A 20,824-nucleotide genomic window follows, 5' to 3' on the forward strand; every position below is an offset into this window, starting at 1 on the left:
TTTGTGAGAAATTTGACAAAAGCTGTGCATTAAACATTTGAAATATTACAAAAAGTATATTGGTAATGCATAGTAAGGCGTAGTTCTGCTGTTTAAGCAGTTGGTGGTTTGAAGTTTAGCGTCCCCTTTCAGTACTGAGACTATATGTGACGTGAACCCACAGTTTAAAGTGGAATCCAAACAGAATCGTAATGGATTCAAATTTCAAATCTCTAAACTAAAGCTGGTATCCTGTGGGTTCCTTTGGTGGACGCTAGCCATTTAACCACCAGGAGGGCTGCTGTCGAATTAGAAAATGAATTTAAGGGAGCTACGGTTCATGCCTTATATTCCTGCTGAGGATTTCACAGACTGCTTCAATAAATTGTGTAGACTTTAGCAGAAAGGTGTTTAAGGGAATTTTTGAAGTTTGTAATCTGCATATGCTTGTATACAAATGCAGTACAGTAACCACGTAATGCAATATAGACCATTATCCATTTAATCTTATATAATGTCATGTTGTAAATGTTATGAATTGACGCATCTTCATATGTCTGTATATCAGTTTTCATTCGTATTTAATTTTCGGTAGCTAGGGCTATTGCTTCTCCAAGCTTATGTTAGGAGACATAAGGATTTTCGTAATTATTTGGTCAGCAAACGAGGAACCTCAAATAATTTATTTGCTGAATATAAAAGTTACTAAACAGCGCAGATACGTGATACTTTCCAAACGACCATTTTTACGTCGGTTACCACGTCGTGGTGGTTTATAATAATGGATTTTAGCTGTTTTTTAAACCAGCATGATCTGACAATAGAGCAACGATGTTAAATAATGATTGGTATGTTTGAAAAGAAGCACGTCATATATGCGCTTTTTCTTCCATTCGTATTCACCGAGAGCGTAGGTTAGTGAGCATCGGGTTCAAATTCAGAGACCGGTAATCCTAACAGAGTTTTCCAGGTAATTTGCTCCATTTCAACAAAAAGGGGCTTCAAATATACGTCTAAATATAACTACCAATTTCTTCAACGTTATTTCATGCTGTTATTCTAGTGTAAGTTATCCACGAAGGTAGGGTTTGCGGTATTTCGATATATCGATCAAGTTTCGATATCTACATCCAGATATTACACAGCTCCTCAGCACATTCTTATCGGGAGTTGTTCAATAAAATAAGTATTCAGATAGATTATTCGAGCTTTTTCTTATTTGTTAAGCTAATTACCTAAATATTCAAACTCTTCTAGCATTAACATGAAGTAGGAACTCTAGCTACCGAAAAATTAAATAACACTGGCAGAGGCACAATTCTTAATATTCAACCAATCAAATGAACTAGTTTACGAACTTGTTGATTGCAGTAGTGTACAGGATATTCATGAAAGAATGTGGTTTTGCAAGTGAATACGAACCTTAAATGGGCTAATCGTTGCGACTAGGAAGAACAAATTAGAGATTGGTTATAAACAGTTACAACCCTTCAACCAAAAGCATTAGTCCAAAGGAATAAAGTTGAATGCCTATCAAAAAGGGAACTCCGGGGAGGGCACCAAGGGATAAAGCAATTCAGAATCCTACAACTATTTTCTAGCAGTTTCTCAGCAAGTGAACAGAAAAAAAGATAATCTGGAAAAGAACATACACCAAAGGTATTTACACACAGGGTGTTCGGAAAAAACGCCAAAATACATTGGGAAATTAATCCTTACACGAAAACATGAAAGAAATTATAGAACGTAGGTGCACAAATGCGTTAGTTTTTAGCTATATTCGGCCAAAAATTGGTCGGAATACTAAAATGAAGGGTTATAATTCTACAACGAAATGTCGGATAAAGGTCGAGTAAAAGAACATAGTATGTATTTCGAGCTAAGAATCCATTAATATATTAATGAATGTAGAACAGAAATAACCACGAAGCACAGAAGAAACATCATGAGGTCTTCCATTAGCGAAAAATGATAGATTAGGAACTTCCATAGCGCTGTTACATTATAGAAATGTGAGGATTCTTTCCCCAAAGTTTTTTTGGTGTTTCCGAACACACTGTGTATTCCGCCCATGATCAACATTCATTCAATACTGTGCTGTGACTGAATGTTTAAGGTGTATAACCCGTATCTAAATAATACTATACACGACAGTACTGTTTTAAAGGATTTTTACTGATATTTATTGACATTATTTATAAAAATTTTATAAAATCGAGTGTGTCATTAACGGTTCTTATAACTTATTCTGGTAAACACAAGTATGTTTCGAATCTTTCTGAGTTCTCTTACTTTAATAAGAAATTGTAACCGAACTGGTTTTAACTTAAAACAAATTAGTTACTAGATGGAAATTCAGTTTGTCAATATATTCTCGAAGAAAAAATAACATACAAAAAAAATCGTGAGACTATATCCATACTTAAAGTGAACAGAAATACAAAATAATGCATACATTTGAGATGGAAAATGTTGATACTTGTGGGGGTACTTAATACGTAACACTGAGCTTAAATAAACAGTGATTGTTATGTGTGACATCATGAAGGAACTCGTGTAAATTATCAGAATCGTTAAAAGGTAAGCAATGCGCACATATACATATATTCAAACAAAAGAAATTTGTTTAAATGTGGTAGTTTGTACTTTTCTAGCTGAATTAGATTTTAGTTTTTAATTCAATCTTTGCTCAAACTTACTTTTTTTTTTTTTTCATTTCAAGGTTATAAGGGTATAAATTGCTCTGAAGAATGTCCTGCTGGAACATTTGGTGAAGATTGTTCCCAAAAGTGCAATTGTAAACATGGTGCTAATTGTTCCATAGATGATGGTCATTGCATATGTGCACCAGGTAAGTCAAATTTATCAGTAATAACGTTCACCAAAAATTCCAGGTACCTCATCCAGTAAGCATCTACGTGTTCGAAAATAGCAGGTTTCCCAAAACTGAAAAATTCGGGAAATTCAGAGCATTCTGATTTTATCAGAAGAAAAAAGTTTGGAAGTCTGAAATATCGGTGAAGTTTATGAAGTTTGAGATTACTTGAGGAAATAAGTGTAGTACGGTGAATATTAAATTTATTCCTGAATTAAAAATATGAAATTGTAGTATGTTATGCATATGGTATCACATTAAAATTGCATGGAAGTCCAAAAATGTGGTAGTCAGAAGGGACTAAATCAGGATTTTACAGAAGATGTTCGAGGGTATTATACAGAGAGTAGTCTTCCACTTTTTTCTTCATTCGTCATACCAGTTCTTCTAGTGGGAAACGTATGACACCACACGTACACTTGTTCTCATGTTAGCACATTTTATCCATAATCTATCAGTTCTTGATGAATTTTTTTGTCCGTTTACTCTACGTGAGAGACACGAATTGAATGACTCTACACACCTCAACTTTGTGTAATGTCCCAGTTGCTGTGTCATGTTTTGATTAGTCTAGTCGCTGGAAGAAACAACGTGCTACTCTCTGGTGATTGTCAGACGTATTACACCTCGACACACACTACATATAAAAATTATAACTAAAGATATGCAAAACACTAAATTGTACATCTAAACTCATCTCCTTTCTGATTAGCCCCTGTAGCTTATATAGCAACAAAATTTATGTAGACTGCTATTCAAATGATGGTCACAAAATATGAATATAGGTTATCATCGCATTGAGGATTATTAATATGTTCGTGTTGTGGTGTTTAATTTTACGCTTAGGTTTTAAGCCCTGACAGGCTTCGTGCGAAAGAAGTATATGCCACAAATTACTGAAAAATCGCATGTATCGTATGTATTATAATTTAAGACAGATAAGAAACTTTTGCAAAGTGCCTCGGAGCTGTTGACGTGATTCTGTAATCCAGCTTTTTGAAGGCGAGATAGTATGGTGGGGAACGGCTTGAGAATTGCTCTTGTATGAGAGTTACGCACCCGCCAACTACATCAAATTCAAACCCCTGTTGTGGTTCTGAGTTCACGTTAATAGCAGGTCCATCTTTCACGACCTCGGTGTATCATCATCATCATAATCATCATCATCATTATCATTATTATCATTATCATTATTATCATTATCATTATTATCATCATCATTATCATCATTATAATCATCATTATCATCATCATTATCATCATCATGGGCGGCGATTAGGGGGGGGCAAAGGGGGGCAGTTGCCCCCCCACTTTTTTGAAGTAACCCATTAATGTATATAGTTTCATTTAGAAATGTACAGTTTTTGTATGTATTACTGGTTCATAGAAAAAATTGTGCCGTATATTTGCCGTTCCGTGAGTAAGTATTGGTTGTCTTCCCGTGAAGTAAAGAAAACTACAGGAATTGTGTTTTAATTGCCACAGAAAATAATCCCAAAATTAACCTATTGGAGCACAACAATTTCAGCATACTTTCACTTCTTACAAGGGCTCAATATATTAGTCAGCCGATTTGAAACTAATTCAGAGAGCATTTCACAAAAGAAAAAGTCTCACAAGTTATTTTTTAATTGCACAAAAATTGACAGTTCCTAAAATGTCTTTTCTTTCTAAAGTAAGGGGGAAAAGCGTAATAAGAAAAAACTTCTACCTTTTCCATTGTTTTGTAGGTAATGTATGAATGAAGTGGTGTGTTAGAGGTGTACGAGTGTATATACAATTAAATTTAGTGAATTCAACATAATCCTAGGTTTTAGTGTTATTTTGTATAATTGGAGTATGGAGTGATTCTAAGTATTGTGTTTTGATGTGCTCCAAGAAAGTGAAAACTGCACCTAATGGCAACGAACATGTTCCGGGAAGTTGCAAAAGCAAATATTTCTTTAAATGTCGTAGCATATGCTTGTAGTATTTACTGTCTTTCATTTTCTAAGAGTAATAATATACATTTAATAGCATGTGTGGAATTAAAAATTAAGTTGTTCATTAATCCCTGTTTTAATATAACTTTTGCAAAACAAACATCATTATTAGAGGCAAGAGTTTTTCGCATTGCGCGACAAAATGAAATGCGTCAGAATTAAGTAATTTTCAGTTTCTTGACGTTTTGCACGAAATTTCTAACAGTTTGCGATATAATGCGAAATTTTAAACATACGTTTTCATTAATTTGGAAACACCAGTTTTCCGCTGTCGGAACGGTAGAACGGCATTTTGGGTAATTCGGATAGAGAACATGTTGCAGGACCTCTTTGGTGGAAAAATGAAAGCACACTTACGTTTGTTACGAAGTGAAAAGGGGCTAGTGTTGAATGTGACTTTTAAAAATGTACATAAAGATCATCCTTGAAGCTTTCTTCGCAAAGAGAAGACTCCAAAACTGAAGAAGTATATGATGCTATATGATATTTGATCCTTCTGTAATTGCATGTGGCAGTGAACCAGACATTGTTAAGTTAAGGAAGTTTTTTTAAAGCTTGGCCTTCATTTAAAAAAAAATGAAAGCATCTGATTATGAAGTACCGCATTTGGAGTTTTACAAAGTACCCTATGAACTCTTCACAAGTGATTCGTCTGAAAAGTACAGTGTAATGAATACTTTGAATGGACAAAAGTTCTGAAGCGATGATTGATTGAAGTTTGTTGCAAACGCACTTACATATGTGTGGCTTCCAACAAGCAATGCCAATTGTGAGTTTTTTTTCCCCCAAGTATGGACTGGTGATAAGTGGCAAACGTACAACAATGAAGGAAAATGTGGAAATGTGTAACATGCTTATGTTTAATGCTTAAATGTAACTTGTCCCTATGTGTTTCATAAGACAGTAAAACTTTCCTACTCATAGTAAGTTTAGTTACTGATTTTCTTTCATTTGATTTAAAAAAATATATAATTTCCTATAAGTGAAATTTACAATGTAAAGTGCAATATTCACTGTATTTTGTTTTTAGGTTATTAAGGGTTTACTTCTGTAGTGATCTATGAATAGAAGGAACAATTATAAAAATGTGGGGGAATATCTTTTTCACAAGAGCTAAAAAATGCAAAGTTATTTGGAAAATGCGACAAAACGCGAAATATGAAAAACGAAACGCAAAATTTCAAATTCTTAGTGCGAAAAACTCGTGCCCCTAATCATTATTTATTACTATGATTAATATTATCCTTTCTATTTATTTGTTTCGCAAATTTGTTATTCAATAATCTAATCACACAGTTTTCCAGACAGAATTTTAAGATGTTCATGAGCAAGGAATCAAATCTCTTCTTACACTTTCGTAAGAGTACAAAGGGCTACTACCTACTGGCGTTGCCCTTATCAATAAAATATGAATACTTAATAAAATATGAAATATTATATACGATATTTTAACTGAAAAAGATAGTATCCTATTAGTTATACAACCTTTCGTCAAACAAAATATTAGAAACAAGCAGGAAAACTAACATTTATATGCAAATATTCAGATCATGTCTTGCCCCCCCCACTTTTAACGTCCAACCGCCGCCACTGATCATCATCATCTCCTGTTGGCAGGTCCTGGACTAATGATTTTTAAGTTTGGACCTGGAAATGTTGCGTAAGAACGCAAAATAAAAGCTAGAACTCAACACTCTAATTGCCTTTAGTACTGGGTTTCTGGCATGTGCTTCTTTATTAGTGGCTACAAATATCAATATCAAGGAAGGCTACTCGTTAAGATGAATTTTTATAAGAAGTTTACTAAAAATTTGGAGGAATCACTTTTAAAGTTTGAGGTCTTCGTGGGGTTCTTACAAATTTGGAAATCATGAAAATCCTAAAAAAAAAGTCGGGGAAAATCAAAAATGATGTGAAAAAGACAAGGAACTGTCAGGGAGAATGGTACTTAACGTGGAAATCAGGGAAAATTGGGGATTTTGCTTACGAAATGATTTTTTTCCTTATTTGTTAAACTAAGCCGATAATTCAAACATGGAAGGACAGTAAAGGATGCAAATGAAGGAAGTTTGAAATAGTCAATCTAAGTACAATACTTGTGTTACTGGTATCATTTAACTTTTTTTGCGTTTTAGTGTTTTGTACGATATAAATTTATAAGAAATTATTATTCTAATTAATTTAAATCGATAAATAGATATAGTTATTGCTGTTATTAGTTTTCATATAGTGCTACTGAGTTATTACCAGTATTGGATATCATAAATCTTTGTCTTTTTAACGTTTTGTATAATATAATTTTTGTACATTTAACATAAATAATAATTGCAAGTAAAAAATAAATAAATAGTTCGAGAATTTGAGCAGCTGTAATGTCCTCTCCCACAAATCTTTGTCATATCTTTAAATTGTTGCATATGCAAAAGAAAAACATTCTTTAAATATTCTATTTTTAATGAATTTGAAGGAAAATTGAAATATCTCATTAAAATAACTATTTTTTTTTTGTTTATTGCATTTTTTAAGCTCAAATAGAAGTTCTTTGGTTAGTATAAGTGTTTGCTTATCCACGATTGTTAGCCAAGCTTTTATTCAGGTCTACATTCTTCTTTTGTGGATTTTTCTTATTAAATGCCACAGGTGAGGGGAAATGGTTGGTTGGACTAGCACCTGTAAATCAGGAGAAAGTTAGGTAAAAAGATTAAAAAGTAAGAACCCTGAAGTTCCAGATTCAGTACTTGATTGCTCCTTTATTTTCATATTTGCGGACATTGCAATTTCAGATACGCAAAAGCAATTACAAGAGCAGAGAAACGATACGAGAAATGTCAATCAAAATAGGAAATTAGTGCAAGAATTAAACGCTTGGAAGGCGCAGTACAGAAATGTATATTGTATGTAAATATATGTAATCTGCGTTAAAGATTTACTTCATTTTATTGTGAGATGTGGTTTCCTAAATTAATTTTCTTCGTGTAGTATTTTATATAGTAATAACTGCGGTGTTTAAAAATTAAAATAGGACCCAAAATTGAGTACTTGCATTAATAACAATTTAAGAAAAAATCAAAGGTATATTCATGTTTATTTGTCAAGAATCAGAGACAGTAACTTCCAATGACGAACGTGAAACTAGAAAGTCGTATTAATACAGTGTTGCCGTACTAAAAACAAACTTTGGAAACCAAGATAAAATAGGATTGGGCTGGCACATTAGTTCAGAAAGGATGACGCCGAAGTTTTTTTAAGAATATAGTACTCTTTTGTTATTAAAAGTATTAATCTTCTGATATTGATCTTTTATTAAAAACAATAAAAAAACAAATAATGGACTTATTCAATTGTGAAAGTGTAAACTATTTTTTTTTCAGTCATGAAAGTATAAACAAATACTTAATTTTATAATTTATTTTGTCTTTCTCTTTTTGTAGGCTGGGATGGAATTCAGTGTGATAGACCATGTCCCCAAGGACTTTATGGGAAGCAGTGCAAAGAGAAATGCGCATGCAATAATAATGCTGCTTGTAGTCCTATAAACGGTAAGTCCTTAACATTAATAACTTTGTACAGATTGCACCGAAAGAAGAGAAATTAATGATGTCAGTTCTTTACAGTGTAAGAAAGGTGTTAACTTGACGTCGGCCAGAGTTCAGAGAAAACAACCAGAATATTGGAGAAGGAAGTGTGTAGTATAAACCCCTTTTCTTTCTCCAATATAGTCATGATTCACTACGTTGGCCTCGTTAACAGGATTGTGTTTATAATAGTAATGGGCAAAAAAATAAGTTTCTCGGGTTTTAGAAAAACCGCAATCGATTTCTAAAAACTTTGAAAAAAGGCTTTTAAAACTGGTTCGGTTTTCTATCAAAAACTGGTTTCAGCTTTATCGAAACCAGTTTGTTTTCTTTTCGGTGGAAAACTGAATTAGTTTTGAAGAAAATCGAAATATCGAGTCTTCGGTTTCTTTACAAACCGGTTTTGTCCATCCTTAGTTTACATCTAGATCAGAACAAAAGCTAGCTGTTGGAATAGAAAGTATATTTTTTTTAATACCTCAAGAAACGAGGAGACTTGAATTTCAATCTCATGAAATGTAAGATTTCAGGACTATGCGATAGTGTTCGAATCGTTTACCTGATTATTAGTTTCATTCTGTGCTTAAATTTTGCACCTAAATTAAACTTTCATAAGAAAATGGCAAACTGAAGACCTAGCTAGTAGATTATTAAAGGTACTACATAAATCTAGACCAATAATTTCTAGTTCACCCATGTAGAGGCAGGAGAGAACGTTTGCCATGTAAGGAAAACAAACACAATGAGGAAAGGAGGGGAAGAGAAAAGTAGGAGATGGAAAGGCTAGTGTTGGCAGTGTACGCGTAATTATGGATCCACGAGTAGAGCCACCAACTACACTATTCATGTTTGTCTGCGCCATCACTGTTAACGACAGATTATCTGTCAGCTACTCCCCTCTCCATGTGGTTTACTGGGAAGAGAAGCGCTAAACTGTGACGTCACAGAACATTCAGTTGGGAATGACTGATCTAGACTGTACTTAAGTGTGTGTAAGCCTGCGTGCGATTGCAATGAGAATTACATTAGCATGACAAAGAAACATAAAAGCTCTTATTGAAAAGTTACTCAAACTGTTAATCCAACACCCTTTCAAGACTGTTTAAACATGTAAAATTGAGTTCAATATCCTATGTCTCCCGAGGTCGCATTGGACAAAGAAGACTTTTCATAACCATCTACTCCTGAAGTTGCAATGAACGAAGGGGTTCCTGTTTTACCTAACACGATTTGTACCTATATCTCTCCGAAGCCACTACTGTGTGCTGAGGATTCTTTAGACTACACACTGAAAAACATTTGCTGTATTACAATGAAATATTGTATATTATAATAATTATAGAAGATTTATTTTTATAATAAACAGGTGATGGGCTTAAATCCCGGACTGTTTCCTTAGACTCTACCGAAAACTGCAATATATAATAGCGTCCATTAATCGTAGTTTTTCAAAAATAGGTCTTGGCATACTGACATTGAGCGCTTTTCAAAAAGATGGGGACTATAATCTTCCGAATATCTCGTTCTTTCCAGCACATATGCTCTCTTCCTTAATTCTTTGTTGTACTTTAGTGTGTTTCGTACTCCCATCGTAACTGATTCCTCAAGATTACCTATTCTACCTCTTTTGACTTCTTTTACTCCTTTTACCCTTGAGTTTTATAACTCATTAATCTGTCAAATTGATTGATGACAGGGGTGTCCATAGATGGGTTCTAGGCGTAGGTTGCATTCACTAGATTATTTGATAAATGGTACAGTACGGTAAATTTGGCAGGGAAATCTGCAAATTTGATGGAAGAAAGGTAAATTTGGCGGGAAAATCGGTAAATTTGAGGGCAGAAAGGTAAATTTGGCAGGAGAATGGTAAATTTTTGGAGAGTTCCTACCAAGTCCTTGAGGGGAATGGGTACTACACCTGATTGACGAGAAACTAATTTTTCATTCAACGGAACCGTAAGTACTATATTTCGACTTTAGTGTATTATGCATCATGTCGAGAATTCAATGCTGAATTTCAACTTTTTGGAATTTTTCTCGTTATTTTATACAACACAATTTAACACTAGTCTTTTTTGGATCTAGGAAGTAGAATTGCGATAAATATAAACATTTATTGTTCATCTTTTTGAAACCTTTCGTACCAGTCTGTATCAAAATATATAAAGTTCAAGTATACGTACAGAGCTTGTATAACAAGATCGCTTTCAGTTTTTCTTTTTACGTAAATAGGAAAAAATAGTTTATCTTCTAAGCAAGATCACTAAAATATTATTTTTACGTATCCTACAAAACTGTTTTCATTTGAAAATTACTTTTATGAACTTCCTTATAGGACATCAGGAAAATATCGTACTGGAATACTTCCCAGTTACAGTTTTGATAAGCAACAACTTCGATTAGGGAAATAAGTGATATGAGGATATCGTACCAAGGTATATCCTTACCAGATCGCGCATATGCCACTGGCATTTAGATTGAAGCGGTTTTACGCAAATTTTTGCTCAAATTGGTATTCACCGGATTTTTGGTCTAAAGTGAAAAATCACTATAATTCTGGAAATTGATCTCTGCCCTCTCCATAACCGAACGTAGAATATTGTGTTATTTAGGTTTTACAGTATGGCAATATTCTCAATTTGCCCCACATAAACCTAAACACAATCCACCTACTCTCAAATACATTACAGCGTGTATCTTTATTTCTTACAATTGTTTTAAGAAACTGATCAAGAGAAGGCATAAACTTTACGATCCGCTCATTTCTGATGAAAGTGGAAATAAAAAAAAAAAATTACCAAAAATTATTGTACCAATTATTTACGTGTTGGAACATTATTTTACCAATCAGAAACATTCCAAAAAGGAATGTGAATGAAATAAAGAAGGTAAAAAGACTATATTTAATCAGAAAATGTTATGAATGCTCATGTGCTTAAAATATGTGGTTTAGTGGAACAAATTACTCACCCATGTAAATGCATATGGTAGTATAATTATACAATATTAGCTTTTTAACAAAGAAAAAAGTCCAAGGATAATGAAACACACATTAATTCACCAATCGATACATCTCATTGAGCTAAACAAAATGATGTGTGGAAATCTTGATGCGTAGATTTCGACAAAATCAGCAAAAAATTTTGTTTTGTAAAATTAAAAATTTCTGCACGATAACTACGCAGCAATGATTGTCATATAGCCAAAATTATTTTTATTTCTTTTAACTATAACATTGTGCAAAGATGACTTCTATAACTCAAGAGATCATACAGAGCTGAAGAAAACCACATGCTTGAGGGTGAATTCTCATGCGTAATTTTTAAGAATATTAAAAAAAAAGTTTGTTGTTCATTCTCATTCTGATGCAGTGGATAGTATTTATTGTTCGAATAATTGTTATATTTATGGACTGTCTGAGAAGTCTACACTGTTAAGCAGCAAATTGTATCTGTGATTCTCATATCCTATTACTGACATAATCCTAGCAATAACACACAGAATATTAAGTGACAAACGGAATATTAGCAGTGACAAATAGAATATTAGCAGTGACAAATAGAATATTAGCAGTGACAAATAGAATAGTAACAGTGACAAATAGAATATTAACAGTGACAAGTAGAATATTAAGAGTGACAAACAGAATATTAAGAGTGACAAACAGACTATTAACAGTGACATACACAGTATTAGCAGTGACACCCAATCTTAAGTGCCGCACATACTGCTTACATTGTACTGTACAATAGTTTCTTTTCAGTTCAGAGTGCACAAATCACTCTGTCACATCTATCACATTGTCGTATGTTTGGATGTAAAATAAGTTCATTTTGACGGTAGATGATTAACTTGAAAAAGGAATTCTAATATTTGAATCATCTTCCTGGTGTAGGTACATGTACGTGTCCACCTGGATATACAGGGTCGACTTGCGATACAAAATGTGAACAAGGACGCTTTGGATTCGGCTGTCACCAAGAATGTGAATGTAAACCAGACAATAGTGTTGGCTGTGACCACGTCACTGGGCGTTGCATTTGTAAGAAAGGCTGGAAGGGTATGTATAACCTGTGCTTTTATCTTGAAACCTTTATGAATATTTTGTGATTTAACTTCAATTACACGAACATTGAGATATTTTCTGTAAAGAGAATTTCGTCACAAAGCACCAAAACTGTGTGCAAATGAATGGCAATTAAAAATTAAGGTATTTGCAGTGATAAAATTAAATGTTTGGATCAATTTTGCTTTTAAACATACAAATTGAATTATTTAAGATAAAAAGAGCATTTGTTAATAATATACTAAATGTGATAACTATTTCTTAATGTTGTAGTTCAGATATACTTTTTGCAAAATAAATCCTTATATGAAATTTAATTACAGGAATTTCAAAAATATTCAGTATGATCAAAGGAAAAACTTGTTACCTTACTTGAGAGAAATGTACCATCATAGTAGATTACTTAAAAAAAAATAGCTTAAATATTGCAAAACATAATTATTAAAATCGTTAATAAAAGTTTATCTACTTGTGATGTATAAAACTTTCTCTAGTTACTTTAATTCCTACCAAGAAAGGATTACCATAACTTGACTCAATAATTTTGTTAATCTTCTAAATACAATTTTACTGCACCAAAAAGTTCGAATCAACATTTGATCCTTTTTAAAATTTACATATGTCTTTGTTAAAGGTATCTAATTGATAATATATAAAAAAAAATATTCTTATTTGCTGTGTATTGTTTTCTTCTATAATTCTTCCCAGATTTTCTTAATAAAATAAAAATATATGCAAAATACTTTCAGATTTTCTCCTCATTAGTTTTTTAAATTAAAAAGTAGTGCAAAGTTACTTGCTTTGAAATTCAGAACTTGAAAGGATGATCTATAAACTGAATATATTTTTAATACATACAAGACCACTATGCACTTAAATTTTTGTTACGTAACAAGTAATAATTTATTTTTGAAGTTAGCTTAATTTTGTAATGACTAGAACAGATTTTGATCTATTCTGTATTCGAGAGAGATGCTAAAATAACCAAGTAGGTAAATCTAATAACACATTGCAACTAAAGGAGAACTAGTGTGGGATTTGTTGTGATTGCACCCTCTGCACTTCCTATGCGTATGCACTATATTTGTTCTCTTTTGTGTAGTGTTCTTTTTTCTCAGTATTAACAGCACTTCAATGTATGAATCTTTGCATTTGAGTATAAACATTGTTGTAGTATTATGCAACTAACAACATGCTTTTCACTGCATCAAATATGTTTTCAGGTTCGTTTTCACAGTTCCTAATTAAGCATGACTAAATTTTCTTGTCATGCGTCAGGATTCAAAACTAATGGAAGCAGCAAATTACACATCACTGCTAATGGGTTATGAATATATAAATGTGTTAAAAATATCTTTAATGTAATTTTTTTTTTCTGTACTGCAGCCTGTAAGCTTAATAACACATTTAACACTTTCAGACTTTATGCGGTGTATTACTTATTCAGTGAATGCCGAAATTTTGTGACAAGATATGGATGACAAGTTCATTTCGAACTTATTAATTACGCACTACTTTGTGTGCAACACTTAATGACAGACAGTAATACAGTAAAACGAAGGACTTCGCGCAGCTCTATTTTGCTCCTATTTTGAACATTTTAATGCTAAATATAATACAATATCAAATTATCGCCATATGAGTATCTGTATGGAAAGGTTCGACCAATAGGATCAACGCAAACTACTTAGATCTGGTAGAACTTTCCTTAATAGTACATATTCGCTCGGTGATTTCTCTAGCAATAACATTCAAATCTCTAAATTTGTAAAGTACATCCTGAGTATTTTGAAGTCACTTTTAAGGTTTTTGAGTTTAAAATCAGGACTTGACTTACACCTGGATGATAAATATAAATCTGGTCTTTTATTTGCTTTGTTATGAGACGCTTTTTTTTTTTTTTTAACTCACGCTGGGATCTCAATAAATTTTCATTTATAAGTGAAAGACTGGAATGTGATCAACAATAAGGTGAAACAGTAAGGTTAAATCACTTAAAACTATTGGATACCAAACTTCAAAATTGTTATCGAATTTGGAAATTAAAGATTGTTTCCTTCTCTCCTCTGGAAATAATGTATGAACTAAATTGGCCAACTTAAGACTTTTTATTGAAAAAAGAAAAATCCAAACCAATTTACACAAGTGGCCAACTTAACGGAGATAATAGCTGCAAAATTTCAGACATACGACCGAATTAAGTAGTTGATCATGTTTTACGGAAATTCTTGACATTTTGACTTTATCCTTACAGAAATTGACTGTATGAGTAAGGAAACTACGCATATACTTCACGATAATGCATAGAGCAATGCAAACTTCTAATTCCACTAACGCGATAAGTAGATTTTTCAACTCTTCTTTTAAAATTCTTTCCGGAATACTTATTCTTTTCCCTAAAGAAAATGAAAAACTAAAATCGATAATGTTCATTTTTGTCTTGATGTCTGTTACTTTACACACAGGAATGAAGTGTGAAAGCCGTTGTCCACTGGGAATGTTCGGCGACAACTGCAGCAATCAATGCAATTGTATGAATAACAGCTCTTGCGATCCACAGACAGGAGAGTGTGTCTGTGAAAGAGGATGGATGGGTATGAACTGTGATCAACCATGCCCTGAGGGCTATTTTGGATTACGGTGCCAGGAGAAATGCCCTAAAAGAGTATACGGTATGGAAATAGCCCATTATTACAAGCGCCAAATAGATTTCAAAAGAACAAAATCAAAACTTTCTATTTTCTTTCTCTAAAACTTGTCAAATGTAGTAGTAGTAATAAATAAATGCTTATGTCTGTCTGTCTTGAAATTGCTTAGTAAAATCGGAATAATTTACATGCATCAATCAACAGTGCTGAAGCAGAGAAATATACCTACATTAAAAAAATAAATAGGTTAAGTAAAATAAGTATTTGCTTTTTTTAAAGTTCTTCCGTAGATTCTGTTTCCATCTAGTTGATTCTAGATGGGAGAGTATTAAAAATTGAATGTTACGGTGGTTCAGATTCCATTTTAAATTGTAGGTTGAAGTCTCGTTATAGCCTTGGTGCTTAAAAAGAACGCTACATTTTTTTACTGTTCTAGCGAGCTCTTCCCATGAAATTGCGAAGACAAATTTACTGGGAGGCAGTTAAAAAGGGGAGAGGGAAATGGTTATTTAATTTTTAAAAATAATCATCAATAATCATAATTTGAATAATCATGTCTGGAAACTTGTTGAGCCATCCATTGAGCAAAATAAAAAGGAACACCCTTTTACATGAAGATCCTATGTAGGTACTGTAGGCCAAACATCTCGCAACGTATTAGATAACGAGCTGGGTTTATTCCACGAATAAGGTCGAGGCGCAGAATCTACAGTTCCGTGTTGTATCATATTGTGACTTTCGAGTGATGAATTTTTGTCAAGGGACCCTCTCGTACCCAACATTGGCAATTGTTGTAATTTACAAATACCCTCTCCAGATGCAGGTTCGTTACTTTAGGATAACTAAATGAGACTAGTCTTGATACTATAACGACTCACCAAGGGTAGTCGTCAACCTGGTTCGATCGATGATATCAAGATCTTGAGTGGTAGTAACTGTTTTCATGTAAAAATATCTTTAATAATTATATATAATATTATTCTCACCTTCTCTATCAGAATTATAAAGTTGATGAACGGTTTTAAATGGTTTATTAGTTGATACACTTTTAATGTATTTTTCATCCACACTGTCGTGCACACATACATGAAGATTAGGTATCCATAAACAATTACATAGCAACGAACTCTATAATACTCTCTATATCTTACAGATATTAAAAAAAACCTTCTTCTTTTGTTATTATTAAATTAACATTCTATAAGGTATAGTGCTTATGTATGAGCACTTTCTACCCAAGGTACAGGTAATTATTAACTTATCCAATATTTCGTTATATAAAAATGTCGCCCGACAATGGGACTGAATATAAAAGTCATAAACGAGCTTGGCTTTTATCTTCAAGAATCACTGGTCCGTTTACAATAGTGATCTTACATTACATATGTCCTTTACATTTTGATCGCCCCTCGTATGTATCTTCATTACATTTCATATATATATATATATACATTTATAACAAATCTTTCATTTCATTAATACTTATCTTTTATTACATTAATTATATTCATTTCATTATCATTTATTACATTATTATATTTTATTATTAAACGTCGTCGCTTATTATATAATTTCTGAAGGGTGCGAAATCAAAATCGTAAGAAACAATTACGTTTTAAGACATGAGTCACCGTGATTCAGGGCGCATTATATATTAATTATATTAGATGATATTTCAAAATAAACATTGGATCTATAAGACATCAGAATAATGAAGAATCTTATTCAAGACAGTCGTTGAATAATTAGCTTAAAAGAATGAATCTTATACTTAACATAATCTTTGACAATTAAGTTTTCAACACAAGTCAATCTAATATAAATAATCTTTGCTTTTAATCAATTATGAACCGAATTATAATTCCTCATATTGTCTGTATATCGAAGTTATAAGAATTGTTTTCATTATTGATATTAACACATAAACTAAAAAAATAAAAATTCACAAGAATATATAACTGATATGGGTTTAACCCTAACTTCAGTAACTAGAATCAGTTTAAATTTGTACTAGCGTATGATTCTAATAAAGTACATTGTACGGCACAATCTTGATTAGGTTCCACAATATGTTGTACATGTATTGCATCGTAATTCTGATTTTGATACGAAGTGCCATCTCTTGAACAGCGATTATGTCTATCCACGTAATTTGTCGTATTCCTGGAATTTCGCCATATCTTTCGATTGTTTTTATGTCTACTTCGATTGGGTGATCTGACATAATTATTGTTGTGATTAGTTAGGTTAGGTTGATTCCCTACATAGCTTTGCCTATTTTGCTCGTTTGGATTGCTAGAATTTACTCGGCTTCGGTTGTATTCCGTATCGTTCACACTACGGATATTTAGATTCCGAACAGGAACATAATGATCTGAATTATTCTTACTTTTACCTACTCCTGCTTGTTGATTCAGAGCATGATATTGAGTTTCATAGCATTGAACGAGCATTAACAAATGATTGAAACTCATACACTGTGTAGAAAACAAGATCTGTTGCAACTTAAATGGGAGCAAATTTCGAATGGATGCTATTATTCTAGATTCTGACTGTAATGGATTTACAACTTTTAATTCGTTGTAGGTATTTACAACAAACTCGACAACAGATTTGTGTAAACGAGGATTGAAATGTTGATTTCTAATCGTGGCATCTCTATTTGCAAGCAAAAAATCATTTTCAAATTTGCGATCAGTGCTGCCTTGAATTCCTCATATGTATTGATGTGATCACGTATTGCCTTAAACCATAAGGAACATGGTGGGAGTAATAAATGAGGGATTAGCTTCATATATTGTGATCTATCTATACACATTATATTGCATTCGTCCTGAAATTTTTCCAGGAAAGAAGTAGCATTCTCATTACATTTACCACTGAATTTACTCATGGCACGTATTTCACTCATCTTAACGCTTAACTTTACCTTATCTTCACCTTTACTTCATCTTTTATCATTCCGTGTACTTACTGGGTGACAATTCCTATCCATGATGTGATGTGACGTTGCACCATCTCTTTTCCGCCCATTAGTACTCTTCGGATGAATTTCTTCCAAAATAATGTCTTCATCAGATGTGGGTGAAGGCGAGGTCATCTCTGGTGAATGGGGGGACTCCAAACGATTACTAACCATATTATTATGGTATGCGTTGTCCTTGACCTGTAACTTCCTCATTTCCTCCTGTAGAGTAGCTATCAGTTGCGTATTTGCACGTATGTTGCTAGAATTATTGTTGACCTGAACCTTTTGTTGACGAACAGAAGATTCCATTACTTCTAAATCCTTTTTTACACCACTGATTTCTTGGATAATGTGGTCGTGATTATCCTGACAATCCTCAGATATTCTTTTCAACTTTTCCTCGAACTGCGAGGTGATGTCATCCATTGCCTGGATAATTGATTGTTTCGTTTCATCTGACTTCTGTTCCATTCGTCTACTTAATTCCTCATATTGCTTGTTAGATTCTTCAGACTTACGCTCTATCGTCTGCTTTAACTCCTCGTATTGCTTATTAGATTCTTCAGACTTCTGTTCTATCGTCTGCTTCAATTCGTTGGACATGTGAACCAAATTTTGTTCCAATCGCTTCATGGCTTCCGAATCGTCTTTACGACATTGTTCTTGCCGCTGTAAGGCTAGCAAGATTCGGTCTTCTAGTGTCATTCCTGGTGCTACACTATGTTCACCGTTGTCACTATCATTGGGTTCATTCTCCATTGTGTTACCGTTCATTTTTCTTATGATTATTCTACCACTTCTCAGTCTTGTAAAATTTGTATTCATTAACTTTATTACAAAAGTAAATTCACCCTTACTTTGCTTCGGGATATGAATTTACAAGAAATCCCGGGTGAGGTAAACCAAAATTTTTATAACGACTCACCAAGGGTAGTCGTCAACCTGGTTCGATCGATGATATCAAGATCTTGAGTGGTAGTAACTGTTTTCATGTAAAAATATCTTTAATAATTATATATAATATTATTCTCACCTTCTCTATCAGAATTATAAAGTTGATGAACGGTTTTAAATGGTTTATTAGTTGATACACTTTTAATGTATTTTTCATCCACACTGTCGTGCACACATACATGAAGATTAGGTATCCATAAACAATTACATAGCAACGAACTCTATAATACTCTCTATATCTTACAGATATTAAAAAAAACCTTCTTCTTTTGTTATTATTAAATTAACATTCTATAAGGTATAGTGCTTATGTATGAGCACTTTCTACCCAAGGTACAGGTAATTATTAACCTATCCAATATTTCGTTATAATACCAACTTAATATCTTCTTTCATATTCCATCCGACAGTAACAATCATCTTGCGAGAGTTCCTAGCTTCTAAAGAAAAGAAAGAAAGAAAAAAAGAAAAGACCAATTCTTCAAAAGATCATGAGTGTGGCAGATTAGATAATTTATACTGGAGGCTTGGAACGTTAACTACGTGGGACTTGTGGCATTTTCTGTATCACTTATCAATAGTTGATTTTTCACTCGGAGGAAAATGTAAAATTTCTGTGAACATTGCCAGAAATGCTGTAATCGTAAACTTAAGAGGTAAGAGGATAGTTCCTGAAAGTCTTTGCATCCATTACACCACGAACATCGCATCACCATCGTTTCGTCCGTGTCACAAATGGAGACTTTATAAGGGCAAATTGGTATATATTGGACTGTTTTTGTCCTATAAGGTACGAAGATTACCCACCACCACCACCAAATCTTCTACCGTAAGGATCGTGACATATTTTAATTTATGTAAAAATAGTATGTAAACAAAATACAAGGAATTTTCAACAAGATGTTGATTTTTAATGCTTAATCTGCACAGTATGCAACAAACATGGAGATATATTTTAAATCACACCTAAAAAAATACAGGCTTATTGTGTTCATTACTCCTTGCTTGTAAAAGAATTTTCGCGAAACTAATTGTTGACTAATTTTCACGCGAAAGAAACTATCAGGTTTTCCAATGCTCCTATATTTCCTATTTTTTCTTATATTTGCGCATCTTCCTATAAACTTCTATATTTCCTATATTTTAACGAAATCTCCTATATTTTTTGTGGCATTGCTACTTCCACTTGTGAAAATAACATAAGGAAATGAGGTGCAGGTGGTTGGAGGGTCTTTTGTCTCCACAGTAGGTTAGTTGAATGGAGATTCTATTGTGTTTCGTCCTTTTCTGCTTATTGTCTAAAGACAATTTCACCAAACAATATACAGTTAGCGCAAAAAGTAATCATATACCTACAAAATGGAACAAAAAGTAAACTAGTTTCGTCATATTCATTAGAAAGTTCTATGGAGTAGTGATTTTAAAGACTTACATATAAATAAATTTATATCAATACTATTTTCACTAACTTATTGTAGAATATGTTAAAATAGTCAAATCTTACCTTAAAAGTGCCAGCTGCAGAATGTCTATTAGATTCTATTTTACATTTCAGATAATTGTTCCAGGATTTTTTTTTATTTTATTTTATTTTTTTTTATTATTCCTATCTATTGGATAATTAAAATGTTCCTTCCAATAGGTAGAAATGTTGTTATGAGTTTCTTTGATCCTTGTTCTTTCAAAATGTTCCAAATACACAAATATTCCTTCAAAATGTTGTAGGAAATAATTGAATTGTTCCTTTTTCACAGATTCAAGAAACCTCATATCGTCG

At 32.8% G+C, this 20,824-nt stretch overlaps 1 protein-coding gene across 3 annotated transcripts in view; it reads left to right on the forward strand.

The window, feature by feature from the left end:
- The window catches only part of drpr (multiple EGF like domains draper), an 81,587-nt gene that overhangs the window by 33,716 nt on the left and 27,047 nt on the right, over positions 1 to 20,824 (forward strand). For 2 of the 3 annotated variants that reach the window (XM_081749260.1, XM_081749261.1), the window contains exons 9-12: positions 2,702 to 2,830; positions 8,268 to 8,375; positions 12,307 to 12,471; positions 14,943 to 15,149. In XM_081749260.1, coding sequence (XP_081605386.1) covers positions 2,702 to 2,830; positions 8,268 to 8,375; positions 12,307 to 12,471; positions 14,943 to 15,149 — 609 coding nt within the window. The remainder of the gene's footprint in view (positions 1 to 2,701; positions 2,831 to 8,267; positions 8,376 to 12,306; positions 12,472 to 14,942; positions 15,150 to 20,824) is intronic. The other variant, XM_081749262.1, reaches the window with a different exon arrangement.

This window comes from Thermobia domestica, chromosome 2 (assembly GCF_964235325.1).
Source record: "Thermobia domestica chromosome 2, izTheDome1.hap1.1, whole genome shotgun sequence".
Lineage (NCBI taxonomy): Eukaryota > Metazoa > Arthropoda > Insecta > Zygentoma > Lepismatidae > Thermobia > Thermobia domestica.